Source organism: Rosa chinensis, chromosome 7 (assembly GCF_002994745.2).
Source record: "Rosa chinensis cultivar Old Blush chromosome 7, RchiOBHm-V2, whole genome shotgun sequence".
NCBI classification, from domain to species: Eukaryota; Viridiplantae; Streptophyta; class Magnoliopsida; order Rosales; family Rosaceae; genus Rosa; species Rosa chinensis.
The window spans coordinates 15962617-15979144 of NC_037094.1; the positions used below are offsets into that span (position 1 = coordinate 15962617).

Sequence of the window (16528 nt, forward strand, 5' to 3'; positions counted from 1 at the left end):
CTGGTATATATAAAAGGGGGTTGAGTGAGCTAGCTAGGCATATATGATATGGAGCTTGTAGTCAAGTAAAGTAGGTAATGAAATTTTAAATTGTTTTGATGTGGGAACTGGGAAGTGCATGTCTACATATTGTCTGAGCAATAGAAAGGTGAAAATTAGGTTTTGAGTGGAAATTGAGGCCATGAAATGAAAAACGCAGCAGGGTGGCGTAGGTACGTCTGGAGCTTGTTGGTGATTCTGAAAAGAAAACAAACAAAATAACGTTTAAAAATTGGAGGGTAATATCAGAGGTTGTTGGGAGATTTGAATCATTGGGGGATTTAAAGGTGGGGATTTGCTTGATCGACGAGTCGGGGTGGAGGCTTCCACCATGAACTTGAGTCTAACGCTATGAATATGATGTTTGGTGGTTCTGTTTTTTCGTTAATATTTCGTCCATTTGATTAAAAATAAAGTCAAAAGGTTGTTTTCCACTCCTCCCCAAATTACTGAGCCTGATAATCAGGCTTGTGAAATCTATCACATCTGGATGACTGGATACCACCTTCAAAATATCGAAGATTCTAGTCCACATCAATTTTTCTTGTTAATTGCGGTCCAATGACTCAGCTGCCATATGTAAATTAATGAACAACTAATTTAAGAAAACTGAAAAACCCTAAGACGCCACTCTTGACGTCCCAAACCCTAATATCAACTTAAACGGCAAAACGACCTTCAACAACAAAGAGATGTCATCCATTGATGCAGTCACAGCGTCCTTTGCAACCTCTTTGGCCTTGGCCGGCAATGATTTCGTTGACATCACCAAAAAGGAGGGAGGCGCGCAGCGGAGAGCGACACAGTCGTATCTGCTTGCCAAACCTTTGGCACCAAAGCCGGTGCTGAATGACCTCAGGCAACTATTTCGGCGGATATGGGTTCTGGAGGCGGGATTTCGAATCCAACAACGAGCTGAGGATCGTTTTCTCATATCTTTTGATCTCCGACAAGACCGTAACAAGGTGCTGCGAGGCTGTCCATGGCGTTACCAAAAGGCACCGGCAATCCTGCATATCTTTGATGGGGTGTCACCGATTCATCAGCTACCCATGACTGACCTCTTCTTCTGGGTGCGCATCACTAATGTACCGTCGGACTTCGAAGAGCGCCATACGATCAGAAACATCGCATCTGTTGCTGGTAAGTTTCTTGAACTTGATGACAAGCTGTTTAATGCTACTAGAAGAATTAGGGTTCGGGTATCCCATGACATCTCGAAACCTTTTCACTTTAAAAAAACTTTAAAGTTGGAAACAAATGTGATTGCTGAGATCTCGTTCTTCTTTGAGAATTTGGGAAGTAAATGTGATGTTTGTCATTTAATCTTCCATGAGAATGGGCTCTGTCCACTAGCTGCTCAAGTGGCTCCTGCACCACCGGTAGAGAAAACTCCAGACATCACATGCCCTCTGCTAGGCTTTGCAAATCAGATTGTTAATGGCACCTTCACTTTCCAGGGAGTGACGACCCCTATCCTTCCTCCAGTGAGTCGAATGCTATTTGGTCCAAAGGAACAGATACGAAAACCTATTATTATTCTGTGCATGTGCTACGCTCCAAGGACATTGGGGATTGCAGCAACACGGAGCTAACCCTTGTCCTGTGAACACCACAGTCCCAAAACGAGGTCGTCCCACCTCACCTTTCTCTTCACCAAAAAAGCTTAAGGGTATCCCAGCACTACTCGCCCTACCTTCATGCTCTTGAATGTCTTTGCACATAAAAGGCAAGAATTAATAGGATTAAAATTAGCAATCTGATTAGTAATTTAATATCATATTTGATGCATATCAATCTTAAATTATTCTTATTGATTTGGTATAAAATTATGGAACTAATATGAAATTGAATAAAATATTTAATGTAAATCATTCCTAAAATTATTCTAACTTAAAAGATGTATTTTTTTTTTTTTTTGAAAGGAAGATGTGTTCTATAAGTTAAGAATTTTTCTAAAGCAATATTTTGATAATATTTGTTTTCAACACCAAATGTTCTATGGTTATGGCTCTTGTATGTAATGTCAAGTATTTTATGAATGTGGTTCTCCTTCTTTAGCATTAAGCTTTCTATGGTCAAAGTATTTTCTTGTTGGCCCTAAACAATTGTGATCCTTTTGGTGTAAATCATTCCATCGATGGTAGCTATTCTTCTTCTTCTTCATTTTTCTTTTTTACATTTCCTTCTTAACTTATCTTTAACCTGGAAAAGAACATGTGTGTGTGTGTGTCTGTATTATTGGTTGACAAACCACTATCGAAATTTCAGCATTTCAGTATACCTCATATATATGTAGTTTTTCTCATCATATGCATATTGATTATTTATATATACCTACAATAGAAGAAAACTCATCGGTAAATTTATATCTGTTACTTAGGTACATATCTCAATTATAGTAATCGAAGAACATTAATCTGTAAACATATATCTCTTACTTAGGTACGTATCTTTTTTTTATAGTATACCTACAATACAAGAAAGTTAATCCGTATATCTCTTACTTTGTATATATCTCGATTATTTATACCTACATTAGAAGAAATTTGATCCGTAAATTTGTATCTCTTACTTAGGTACATATCTCATTTATAATAATCAAAGAACATTAATCCGTAAATGTATATCTCTTACTTAGGTATGAATCTCTTACTTATGGTATACCTACAATAGAGGAAATCCTTACATTTTTATCCCTTACTAAAGTTATACGTATCTTTTAGCTAGAATGTTTTGATGAATTTTTTTTTTACCTTTCAGTTAGGTTGATTTCCCATCTCTATTTGCTAATTTTATAATACTAATTATATTTTGAATGATTGCAGGTTCATCATGGATTCAAAATTTAAATTGAAAAAATAAATAAATCAATGCTTAAAAGCAATTATTTTGTTTCTATATTTAACTCGAGGGGAAAAATGGGTATGAAAATGTAATGACAATAGTCAATGGATCTAGATTGATAATAAAATTACTTATGGACTGCATCGATTATGGTGGAATGAAATTGGACTTATATTTAAAAACCTCTTGTTTATACTATTGTTCATTTGTTTGATACAAATCGATGACTAAATGATCATGTGTACGTTGACTGAATTTTTACATAAATTATATCCAAAAAGTTACTTAACATAATGTTTTATATGAAAATGCAAAATAGAAATTCATGAATCAAGAACTGACCCGAGCAAGCATGCTCATGACCTTAGTGAATCTAAAAATTGTCCAAAATATGAAAATATTAGTATTGTACTAAGATACAGAGCTATAAGTATTTATGACAAAATCACAGATATTATCCATCAAATTAACCTTTTCTTTTGTAAAAGTTCAGTCCCAAATTTATCCATGCATGTCTTTCTTTTTTGTCTTTTGGTTGACTAAAGGCAAAGATACGTTTATTCATATCCAACAAGATTTAAAAAAAATAAAAACCAAAGATGCGTTCAGTAAAGGATTTGGTAAATGATTTCAATGCATTCTCCTAAATCATCATGAAATAAAATAGTTTTGTCGATATATGAAGATTACTTTCATATTAAACTAGGTAAAAAATGAGAGCTCTTGCTCTCTCCCCTGTGCGGCGGCTAACCTTAGGTTTTCGCCGTCTGATTTCCTTAGCCTGCTGTTGGGCAAAAATTGCGCACAGTGAGCGTAAATGTCACCCAACATAATTTCACTCGTATTCATTAAATGAATAGAGTTTTAATTAGTTCGGGTTCGACCCATTCAAGACAGAATGTGTCTTTTAATTACAATCCCCATTACAGGGAAACACCCTTTGATTCCTATTATGAAGAAATCAATTGTAGGGATGTGTGTGTTTGCTTATTTTTGTGGCTGCACCCGAATGTCTGAATGGGTTGCCTACGTACCCTGGGAGAGGGATCAAGCCATTCGTAGTTCAAGAATTCCAATGAGTGAATGACCCATTGGAGGGTATTGCTTTTTGGAAATAGGAATAGTGTTTGGACGAATTTGGTGTAAGTGAACCAGGGATTCGATTTTGGATTTGTTTGGAAAAAGCTATGACGTTTCCTGGTGTTTGGTGGAATTTGAATGATGAGGTCAGGGATTCGAATTGAATGAACCAGGGAGTCAGGGATTTTGTTTGGACTTGCTGTTGCATCTAGTGGGTCGCTAGATTGCCTACATACCCTGTAAAGGGATCAAACCGTTGTAGTTCGAACGAATTTGTATTTCTAGTGTTGGGAGAATTTTTGTGTCAACGGATGTACATATATTTTTTTTGAATCCGTCAAGTGTATTTCTTCTGCAGACGCTGGAATTTAATTTGGGCACCCCGATGTGTTTAATATTTTACTGGGCCGTGTAAATGGGCTTTTGTGTTGTTGATAACAAATTTAATCGGGCCCAAACATCGGGATAAACTGTTCGGAAATGGGTTTCTGCAATTCAGCAATTGGACACCCATCCTTTTTATGTCCACCCCCAATTTTAAACCCAAGGTGGTCTCCCACAAGTCTGAAACTCCAGCCCAATAAAAGAGCCCAATCCGTGTATCTAAGAGAAACGCTTCCGGCCACACAACAACTAGCTCCTCGTCCTCGTTCAAATCGCTTTGATAAGATTGAGAAAAAACAGGCGTGATCGTATGCTTGGGCTAGAAATTGAATTGGAGATGGGCACTGATACGCTAAAAACAAGCGCTCAACTTAACCCTGCAAGATGTAGTCGTTAGCAATATAGAGTAAGCAAGGATCGTTCGATGCCAGAGATTGAGGGTAACCAATTAATCACAAAGAAAAATAAACTAAGCTAAACTAACAAAAACACAAGTTAAACAAACAAAGAAAAATAACTAAACAAAACAAAAACGTCAGATACTAGAAAAGATAGAAAAATATGGCAGGAAACAGAAGGGGATAGAAAGGGCTCTGCAATCCTAAACAAGAACAATATTTTGGGATTTTTGGTTTGTAACGAAAATAAAATATAACATAAAAGAAAAACGATTTTTATTTTAGGTTTTGAGAAAACAAGATGGAGAACATGTTAGAGACTCGGAAATCCACCACCAATTACTTCCGAACAATGTTAAGTTAACCTAGTTTCAATTACTAAGGTGTGAACAGAAATCAACCAAGAAACAAGTCGGAGCAGATCATGTCCCTTATTAATGTTTCCCTAAATACTTAGTCTACGTGAACGCACAATAGCTAAGCCTATCAAACATGCAATCAAGGCATAGAACGCTATCCTATCAACAACACATATAGTGTCAACATATTTGAAGCATTAAGATCTCGTGGAAACGATTGATTATAGAGTTGCAGTCTAGTGTGGAACGCCTACCTAGCATGCTCTTCTAGTTGTTTAAAACATCAACTTTTGTTCAAAGCCTTGCATACTTGTGGATTAGAAAACAAGACGATTAGGTGAATTATTTTCTAAACTTAGCTCCAATTACATGCATAAATCCTATGTTGGCCACCATAAAACAAACACATGTAAAAGTTTTCAATCAATCAGAGATAAACAACCAATCCACACCACAGATCAAGAAACTAAATTTAAACAAACATATGTTTGACATAATTGGGGCTTCAAACCTCGCCCCTAACAAAAGGTAACTAGCCACACATCGTCTTAAATTCAACAAATAAAAACATGAGTATTAGATTACAAGATGATAAAAACCGTAAAAGGGAGAGTATGAGAGCCACGAATTCACTTTTAGGCAGCCTTAGATGCAGGCAATCCTTCAAGATAGGTCACGGCAGAAGCTTGATGGAGATGGATGGTGATGTGCACGGTTTTCCTTCTTGAAGACTTGGGAATTTTTTAGACTTTGTGTGCTAGGGTTTAGGGCAGAAGATGGCGCTGTAGGGTGGTGTTTTTAAACGTGTTCAGAGCCTCTATATATATAGAATACACAGCCCAAGTTTCCTTTTCCAATTCCGCTTTGAAAGCCTCTCCTAGTTACTTAAGCATTACTCTACTTGGTGCATAATTAAATGATTTTCAAGCCTTAATAATCTTCCCAAAATCTTGAGGAATCATTCTAGGACTCTCCTTCATATTTGCAGCAGCAATAACCTTCCAAAAATGCACCCAAAATTCGTCCACAAAAGATTTCTGCCAAACAGTCCTGTTTCGACTAGGATTCGATTTCTGACTCTGAAGCTTCCTTCTTGGACAAGGAACGACTTCCTCTTGACAAGTTTCTGGATGTTTCTTGACTCCCACGTGCTCTATGACATCATATCATCTAGAATGATCAATAACCTTCTGGAAAAACTCCAAGAAAATCGCCGGAAAAGATCTCCCATAAAGCTTCGTGAAAAGCTGACAGTTTCTGCCTTATCGGGAAGCATACTTCGACATTGATTTCCTACTGCCTCGTTGACCCTTTTGACCAGTTCTTTGGCTCTTGTTAAAGTATAACATTATTTCTTCCAGGATCGATGGCCCTCTATTCATAGGTACAGATGGAATGATGCAAGAATTGCTCCTCAATACCGTTCCCAGAAAGCTGATTCTGAAACTGCAGTTTTCTGCTTTGCAGCAACTGTTTTGCACAACGATTTCCGTGGATTTCCCTTGTAATTTCTGGCCAAATAGTTGATCAAACTTGGTCCTCTGCATCAGTAATTCATGATCTATGGCTTCGTTGCTCCCTTTAAGCTTCTATTTCTCTTGAATCACTTCACAAACTACCTAAAAAGAAAACAAAGTTAAAACTGACTTTTTAAAGAAAATAGCTAAGAAAAGTATAAAGGTTTCACATTATATTTATCGCATTTTATGCTCCTAACAGGCACCAGTTACTTTAGTCCGGCCAGGAGAAGGAGTCTTGATGTCCGGCTTCATACAAATAGGGAACTGATCCTCTTGATTTTACAGAGACTCGAAACTGGGTAAGAGTTCTATCCTTCCCCATCTCTCCTCCTTAGACTTTTGTAGAATACTGACAAAATTCCCAACGTTTTTGGGTGTTGAAGGTTCAAAAGCAAGTAACCGGCGGTTGATCGAATTTAATTTGCATGCAAGAGAAAAAGCTGGGGTGACTCTTCCATCTGCAGGTACGACCACTTCTGTGCACATATAATCGATCGCTTTCTGTTTTACTTCTTGGTTGACCATGTACCACCGCCTCACACATTCAAAAAGCTTGGTCTTCCCATTTGACCACCGTTTTTGCAATTGATCATCATGCAATATATATTTGAAAACTCCTGCCATGCCTTCCATTCTTTTCCATATATATATGCCAAATATACTGGTCTTTGTCTTTTGCATATGAAAGAAACCTACAGCACACCATGACTCAATAATTAATTATATATGCTTAGAAGCTCATCTTGCAGCACATATATTAATTATGTAATTTGAAGGCTCAGCTTTGGAGTATATTTTTAAAAGCCTATATTTAAAGCCTTTTTTGTCATTGTCTGCAAGTTTTGGACGTTCCTTCTTGATTAAGATTCTGGAAAGGTGAAGCTATTTGCATTACTTTGTCTTCTAGCTTGCAAAAAAGAATTAATTAATTGATTAAATGAATCATGCCTGTCACCATTTGATTTCTTTTTGCAAGTCCCAGATTGAACAACCAAGCCATATTCCTTATCTTCTTGTTAATCATAATTCTAGAAACAATCAAGTTTCGTCCAAGTATTTGCTTCACGATCTCAAAGAAGTCATATAATTAATTTTGTACCACTAGCTTTGCTTCTGACAATCTGACCGTGCATAGCACAAACTACAATCTTGACTTGATCACAACATGGCATCAAAAAGCTGCTCAACATACTGCCACCGCTTCACCACCGCATACCAGCTTTATAATCAAGCTTGCCTCTTTTGCCTTCTTTGTTAACTAAATTACTACTTTCGTGGACAAAGAAAGAAGTTCAATTAATTAACAAATGTTTTTTTTTACTTGGTGTGCAGACTCGGTTGCTTCGCCACTGCCTCTGTATTCAAGGGGCAGATCAATTTGTTTAGTTGACACGGTGAGTCTAAAACCTTTGAATTCTGAGCCTACGACTTTAAATTCTTCTAAACTCCATTCTGTTTGCAGGCTGCAGAGAAGATCGAAACTAAAGATTAAGGGTGAGGCTCTTATTGATTTGCTTGTTACGGTTGGTGTTTAGCTTGGTAGGAGTTTAGTGTTTGTATTTCTGGTTTTGAAAGTGGTGGGAGAAGAAAGGCAGAAGCAGGGGATTGCTGAATTTGCAGGGAGCGAAGATGGCATTTTGTGCAGACTGTTCTTTTTCTTCCTTTTTTTAGCGTCGGAACTTGCCGTTCATGAACGACTCCATGTTCCTGTGCTAGGAATTGCAGCAGCTGAGTGCGTTGAGACTCCGGCCGTTCATGAACGACCATATATGTCTCAACGGAGGAGAAAATCACCATGAAGTTGGCCGTTCATGAACGACCATGTATTTCTTGATAACTTAAGAGAGACTCAACAAAAGAAAGAAGGTTGTTCATGAACAGCCTATCTTTTGTTGACAGCAAGCATTCCGGGCGATATATTTCTTTGTTAAAGAAGACAGGTACAGCAAGGATGCGTAGTATACCTGAGCGTCACCTTTGGAGCTTGAATGGTGGCCGGATCTGCTTTGATTTTGGCAGAGCTTTAGTCTCTAGCTTGCTGCTTTGTTTTTTCCTCTCTCCCGTGTGTCTCTCCGTGTCTCTCTCTTCATGTTATTGTTCTTTATAATAGTATAGCTGCTCCTCAGATAACTTTGCCTTCTGCAGGACTTGTAACTTTGAAATTTGAATAACACACTTTGAATTTTGGATAAGAAACTTATCCTGTATTTTGACCAGCAACAATCCCAAATTTGCTTCACGTTTGAAGTCTTTTTTTTCAAAGCTAGTAAACTTTGACTAGCAACATATCTCTTTTGCTTCTTTTTTGAATGGCCTATTTGCTGTTTGAAATAGTCAAGGGTGTAACAATATGTATAAACTTATCCATACGGGATTTTGAATGGAATTCATGGATTTGTAGCAACCAAGATCGTAACTGCTATTTTTTATATCTCAACAGTTGCACCCCAAGCATCGTGCATGGAAAGACTTTACACATGCGATGCTTGATATTTCCCACTTACTAATTTATATTTCTGTGTATAGGTAAATGGATGCTCAAGGATTTCTTTGCTCCGAGAGAGCCCCAAAGAAGCAAGGGAAAGATCTTGACTACGGTCCTGAATACCGAAGATCGTTCCCTTTGAACTCGATCAGTCTCACGGTGTCCCTTGAGAGTAGGCCTACCTGGGTTACCACTGCCAACTTGAATTCTGGTCACCTTAGATTCGATCCTCATGCCGAAGACGGTGTCATAAAGAATGTTCGCTATTTCGGTGCTCAATTTGATGCTCACACGTTGATGAAGGCAAACAATGAAGAGGATGGTGACAACAAGCTCCCAGTTGGAGAAGATTTTTACCCAGCCCTTCATAGAATGCTGAAGTGTAAGAAAGACTGGGGTGAAGACTTCTGTTTTCGTGGTCGGGCAGTATTTGAGCATGGCATTCTAGAATGGATGGAAACCACCCTAACTGAATTTGAAGAGATATTAGACACAGCTGGTATCTTCTGTGCAGTTGCTGTTTCCCGTTATCCGTATGAGTATTGCAGTAATGTGTGGAGGGCATTCGGTGAGCTATGAGGGCCTTTAACAAACACTTTTCACCATGCAGATGGGGAAATAAGCATCTCTTTGCATGATTTGAATGTTATTGGAGGATTGCCGGTTTCAGGAGAACCATACGAAGAATTCATTCCTCCAAATAAAGATCTGGTAAAGGTTGAATTATACCATTCTACGGTTGCAGAGCTCTTGAGGATTTATACCTATCTGTGCGCTGCTTATAAGAGCAGATATGTCTACTGGCCATGGTGGATCGAACATTTTTATCGTGGGGAGATAATTTACGGAGCCTATGGTGAATGTAAGAATTCTGGGGTTCCGAAACTGAGAGAACCAAAGCTTGAGTTGAAGATTTCAAAGCAAGGAAGACTGGCTGCATTCCTCGCGTTCTGGCTTAGCAGGTTCGTTCTCCCCTCCAACAGTAAGAAGATAAGGCCTGAGACTTTCTATATGGCCTCTTTGATGGCACAGGGCATCAGGGTATCTCTTGCGCCCACAGTTCTGGGTTATGTGTACCATGGTCTTGGTGAGATGGCTACTCACTCTGCTGGTCCTGGCTCTTCCAACTCTTGTTTGCCTATCCACTACGTCATTGGCTGGCTTGGAGAATATTTTCCTTATCTGTACTCATCACGTTCTGATAAAGAATTCCCAGGAGGGTATCCTCGTTTGGCCAGGTATGCAGGTGTTCAAGGCAGGAGTTTAAGCATCACATAGGCTCGTATGGTTTTCAGGACCAACAAATCTGTCGTGCATCGCCCTATCTCTGTAGCCTGTGAAAAAGACCGTTTTTTGCTTGATGACAACAAATTGCCTGATGTGTTATTTGAGGTCCTCATCTGTATGCGTTCTGCAGTGCTTCCTGTGCGAGTTGGCGAGAGTCTTTTCCTTGAGCCCTATTATCCAAACAGGTTTGCTCGTCGATTTGGTCTTGATCAGAGTGTTCCCTCTAGCAAGCTATCCTTTAATGTTTCTAAAAGGCAGCAATGTGGTGTTGAGGATCTGCTGAAAGCACAGACTATCATGTATAGGAAGAACACTACCTCTCGTTTCTTTATCCCACGCTCTTCTCGTTCTGGACAGTGTACATGGTGGTACTGCAGGTGGTGGTCAAGAGCTTGTACTCCTTACTTGGAGCTATCGGTGTCCAAAACCTTCATGACTTTGAATAAGCGCCCTCCCGAAAAGCCACAACGTGTTTTCGTTGTGCAGAACTTGAGAGAAATTTCTACTGGTTTGAAACAAGAGGTTAAAATCTCAGAGGTGGAAAAGTCTCTTCGAAAATCTCGTGATGGAGCTTCTTGTTCTAAGGCCAGTAGGGCTCGTCCCACAGATGAACGTGGTGGGCACAAAAGAGTTAGACTTGAAAAGGTAGTTGAAGAGACTGTCGTTATCCCAGTGAAGTCTTCTTCAAATGGTGAGCGTGAGTTGGATGTTCACAGTCCTTTGAGAGCGGAAGCTCTAAATCAGGTCATTGAGAATGAAACGATTATGCCAACCATCTGTTTGAGTGAAGCTTCTTCAAACCAGGCTCTGTCACCATTGTCAAATATGGAGAACTCCATATCTAATTTGCTTGGTTCAGAACTGCCGTCCTTCAAGAAGAATTACCTCATTGCTCAGGTTGTAGACATTTACACTAAAGTTTCTTCATCTTCGACGCCAAAGGAGCTATTAGTCCATGTTTTGGACATCAGATCAAGTCTTGACATGCTTCGCCCTGCAATTAAGCCTCTAAAAGATGGAAAGCTGCAACTTGAAGCGTTTGTAACTGCTATTGAGAAGATGCTAGAGGTGGCGGACCAGTCGTTAGATACTACTAAGGTCCTTGAGCAGAAAACTACCATGGATGTTGAACTTGAGGAGTGTAATAAATCCAAGGGAAGTTTAGAGTCTCAGCTTGTGGGATCTTCCAAAGAGCTTGAAGCCTTGAAAGCCACGGAATCTGATATCATAGCAGATGAGCAGCGTGTTCAGAAGAGGCGATCAGAATATAATGCTAAGAGACAATCTCTTGAAGATACTCTGCAGGAACTGAAGGATTCCTTGAAAGAGCATGATGAAATAGGCCAAAAGCTTCAAGAAGACAAAGCTGTTTATATGGCGGAGAAACTTCCTGAGATTGAGCAGGCTTCGGCTTCATATAAGTTGGAAATAGAGGCGTATCAGAACCTGTTCGATTCTTTGTTCCCATTATTCCATGTGTGCACCACCTCAGTACAGACTTGAGGTAGTTTAGGATTCGGTTTTGGGAGCCTGTTCCCACCGTTTGCTCTTTGTGTAGGACTTTTGTTTCCATTTTCCATAGCTAGTGATTGACTTCGTCCTTCTCTTGATTCTGAACTTTGATAAGATGTACTTCAGCTTTAAAGTAGTTTCCAAATGTGTTTTCTTAACCTGGAACAAAACTGAAGTATCTGTTCATTTATTTCTTTCCTTTGTTTGCTTTAACCACAACTTGATAAAACTGAAGTATTTGATAATTCAACCTGTGATTGTTGATTTAACCACAACTTGAATTAATTAAAGGAAAGCAAATGTGTTGGAAAAGATGGCTGGATCCAGTTGTTACCAGACTGCCTACGTACCCTATTAAGGGATCAAGCCAAACGTAGTTCCCCCTGCTTGAATCAGGGAAATGATTTGTTTTAAAAATTTTGCAGCTGCACCTAGTTAAAGCTAGGTTGCCTACATACCCTGTGAAGGGATCAAGCTACACGTAGTTCACCTGATTGATTCAGGAATGGGTGTTTAAAATGGGTGGCTGCATCTAGCTTTGAGACTAGACTGCCTACGTACCCCTTTTGAGGGATCAAGCAGTCGTAGTTCTAGTGGGACTGTATTTCTGTGCTCTATCTTGGCCTGGATTATTCTTCTAGGTTGTCAATCCAGCGAGCATCTTAAGTGAAGAACTTTTTGACGAACTTTCCGTTCACACATGGGTAGATACAGTCTCCATCTGCATTTGAAAGCTCGTATGCTCCTTTGGTGAAGACTTTAGTAATGACGTAGGGTCCCTCCCATTTTGGCTCAAACTTTCCCTTTGACTTTCTTGTAACAATTATGGGCCTTCGTATTGTTAAGACTAAGTCTCCAACTCTGAATGATCTGAACTTAACCTTTTTGTTGAAGGCACCAGCAACCTGTGCTTGGTAGATCTCGAGCCTTTGTTGGACCGCCAGTCTTTTTTCATCAAGAGCTTCAAGTTCTGCAAGCCTGATCTTCACATTTTCATCTAGACTTGCAAGCTGAGTAGCAATCCTCAGTGATGGCAACTGGATCTCTAGTGGTAACACTGCTTTAGACCCGTATACCAACTTATATGGTGTGCACCCTGTTGCTGTACGAACAGTAGTTCTATAGGCCCATAATGCCTTAGGTAGGCGTTCATGCCAATCTCTTTTATTTCCTGAGACCATCTTCTTTAAGATGTTGCAAAGAACCTTATTGAAAGCCTCGGCTTGCCCATTAGCTGTAGGGTTGTAGCTTGCAGAGAATGCATGCTGAATATGGTATTTCTCACACAGCTGGACCATGGCCTTACACTTGAAGTATGAGGCGTTGTCAGATACTATTTTTACAGGTACACCGAAACGGTAAATGATGTTGTTCCGGATAAAGCTTGCAACATCTTCTGCCTTGACTACCTTCAGGGGAATTGCTTCAGCCCACTTAGAAAAGTTATCAGTCGCTGCTAGTATGTACTGATGTAGTCGTGAGGATTTAGGATTTATGGCACCCACGACATCTAAACCCCAGGTCTCAAAGGGGTATGAAAGGACAGAAGGATGCAGAGGTAATGGGGGTCGATGTATGAAATCCCCATGTACTTGGCATGCCTTGCAGGCTCGAGCGTAATTCACTGAATCTTGTACCATTGTCAGCCAGTAGTAGTCTATTCGTTTCAGTTGAGCTGCCAGTTTTGGACCAGCCTGATGAGCTCCACAAATACCTACATGGGTGTCCCTAAGAGCTTGAGCTGCCTCTTCTTTTGACAAACACCTTAGGAGTATCCCATCAAAGGACCTTCTGTACAAAGTGTCATTTAGATAAATGAACCGAAGGGCTGTTCGCCTCACATACACCCTTTTTCTAGGATCGCTAGGCAACTTTCTGGTTCGGCAGTATTCGATCATGTCTTTTCGCCAATCTGGCACCTCCTCGACTTCGAACACTGAGACTGCATGTATTTCTTGGGATTCCTCATTCCGTTCAAATGTGGGAGGCAATAACCGACGTTCTGCAACTGTGATTTGGACATCTCTCTCATTTGGGAGGGTCAAGGATGCTGCCAAATTAGCCAGTGCATCTACTTTGTCATTCTCGGATCTGGGAATGTGGCTAATATGTACTTCTTGAAACTACCCCATGAGATGTTTGACCCTTTGATGGTACGGGATGAGGTTCTCATTTTTGACTGCATATTCGTCATTTATTTGTCTGACAATCAATTGAGAATCTCCATAGGCTTGTAAAGTGTCAATCCCCATTTCCAGTGCTATCTCAAGGCCAATGATCAAAGCTTCGTATTCTGCAACGTTATTCGAACATATAGCCATGAGACAAAATGAGTATGGGATTAAACCCCCAGATGGTGTAATAAGTACGATGCCTGCTCCTGCTCCTCTTTTCCTAGCCGCCCCATCAAAATAAAGCTGCCATGAGGATGTTTCTGTTGAGAAAACTTCTTCATCCGGTAGGTCTTCTGGTAGTTCCATACAATCAGGCACAGGGTGTGCTGCTAAGAAATCTGCAAGTGCTTGCCCTTTGATGGCTTTTTGGGATACGTATTTGATATCGAACTCTGACAAGAATAAAGACCATTTTGCTAAGCGTCCGGATAGCACGGGCTTTGACATTAAGTACCTGAGTGGATCGGCTTTGGAGATTAGAGTAATGTTGTGAGCGAGCATGTAGTGTTGCAATTTCTGAGCGGCAAAGACCAAGGCTAGGCAAACCTTTTCGATGGGGGTGTAGTTGTGTTCTGCCCCCACAAGTGTCCTGCTCAGATAATACAGAGCATTTTCTTTCCCCTCGTCATCGTTTTGAGCAAGCAATGCCCCCAGAGATCGTTCGAGTGCCGCAATATAGAGGATGAAAGCTTTTCCTTTGACAGGTGCCATTAACACTGGAGGCTTGAGGAGGTACTCCTTGATGCTGTCAAAGGCATTTTGGCAAGTTTGATCCCATACAAATGGGACATCCTTCTTCATCAATCTTGTGAAGGGTTGGCATCTTCCAGAAAGGTTTGAAATGAACCTCCTTATGTAAGCCAGTCTGCCCTGTAACCCTCTTAGCTCTCGCAAATTTCTGGGAGGAGGCATCTCTCTGATTGCCTTGATTTTTGTGGGGTCAATCTCTATTCCTCGGTACCTGACAACGAAGCCAAGAAACTTTCCAGATGTTACCCCGAATGTACACTTCAAGGGGTTCATTTTAAGTTGATGTTTCCGGAGCCTTTCAAACACCCTCCTCAAGTCAACTTAGTGGTGCTCCCTTTTTCTTGACTTGACCACCAAATCGTCGACGTAACACTCAACTGTGTTGTGTAGCATGTCGCTGAAGATGATTGTCATAGCCCTTTGATAGGTTGCCCCTGCATTCTTTAAACCGAAGGGCATTACGGTGTAGCAGTATACCCCTTTCGGTGTACGAAATGCTGTGAGCTCTTCGTCTTCAGGTGCCATCTTGATTTGATTATAACCAGAGAAACCATCCATAAAGGACAAGGCACCATATCCTGTTGTAGCATCAACGAGTAATTCTGTAATTGGGAGTGGGAACTCATCTTTTGGGCATGCGTCGTTGAGATCTCTATAGTCAACGCAAATGCGGATCTGTCCGTTCTTCTTCTTCACTGGGACGATACTTGCCAGCCATGTGGGATATTTAACCTCCCGGATGAAACCAGCGTCAATGAGCTTGTCAACTTCAGTCTTAACTTGAACTGCGAGCTCTGGGCGAAAGCGTCGGGGAGCTTGTTTTACCCAGCGTTTCTGATCCGAGACTGCTAACTTGTGAACTGCCACTTTTGGATCTAAACCAGGCATGTCTTGATAGCCCCAGGTGAAACGTCTTTGTATTCCTGAAGGAGAGATCTGTAGCCTTTTAATTCATCTGGCGTCAACAGAGCACTCACAAATATAGGCTTTGGGTCCTCAGCTGTCCCAAGGTTGATCTCTTGGAGGTCATCAATGGTTGCTTGTCCTCCATCCTCCATTTGTGGGGGAGCAGGCTGGGCGGTATCAATGAATTCTGGAGCCTGATCTTCGTCTTCAAACGAAACACAGTTCACTGACACTGATTCTTCCAAGTTTTTGTCCAGCTTAGAACCCACTGTCTTTTTGAAGATCACCCTTGTGTGTCGTTTAACCTTCCGTTTCTTGCTTGCTTGTGACTCGTTGGACGGTAAGGAAGAAGTGTTGCCCAAACGCTGGAAAGCTGAGACACGGGGTTGCTTTTGAGTTTCCAAGCGCTGAAAGATTGGGACGCGGGGTGGATTGTTCGTCCCTAGGCGTTGAAAGACTGAGACACGTGATGGCTTCTCCATCACCTGTTCTTCCTGAAAAACAGCCCTTTCGTGATCTGTAAGTATGTCTGCTTCAGGAACTTTTGCTTTAAGCATGCCATTCACATGTTGAACTGTGATCTTGAGTGCATTGTTCCCCGGCCTGTTCCTGAGCCTTCTTGATTTGACCCTTAGTGGAGCATATGCTGTATTTCTGAATGAGACAATGCGCTTGTTCTGGCTTTGCTTGTTCCCAAATTTTGTGGAAATGACCAAGCTGCCCCCTGGGATAGACTGATCAATCTTGTGAAGAGGCTTAGTATAACTTATCATGAGTGCCTCAATTG

The 16528-nt window shown here is 40.6% G+C and overlaps 2 protein-coding genes across 4 annotated transcripts; both read left to right on the top strand.

Annotated features, from left to right (window-relative positions):
- The first annotated feature begins 731 nt into the window (after positions 1-731).
- On the top strand, positions 732-1634 carry LOC112177483. Its single transcript, XM_024315772.1, has one exon. It carries the CDS (start codon positions 732-734, stop codon positions 1632-1634), a length of 903 nt encoding a protein of 300 aa, XP_024171540.1.
- Positions 1635-6825: 5191 nt separating this feature from the next.
- On the top strand, positions 6826-12042 carry LOC112179113. 3 transcript variants are annotated; one of them, XR_005803904.1, is made up of 5 exons: positions 6826-6926; positions 7011-7091; positions 7960-8021; positions 8090-8121; positions 8203-8850. XR_005803904.1 is itself a non-coding variant. In XM_040511969.1 (5 exons), the coding sequence occupies exon 5, from the start codon at positions 10397-10399 to the stop codon at positions 11900-11902; it is 1506 nt and encodes a 501-aa protein (XP_040367903.1). In that variant the 5' UTR covers positions 6826-6926; positions 7011-7091; positions 7960-8021; positions 8090-8121; positions 9154-10396; the 3' UTR covers positions 11903-12042. The 3 variants fall into 3 exon arrangements, 1 of the variants encoding a protein (XP_040367903.1); XM_040511969.1 differs by lacking the exon at positions 8203-8850 and adding an exon at positions 9154-12042; XR_005803903.1 differs by lacking the exons at positions 6826-6926; positions 7011-7091 and having other exon boundaries at positions 7666-8021.
- Positions 12043-16528: the final 4486 nt, after the last annotated feature.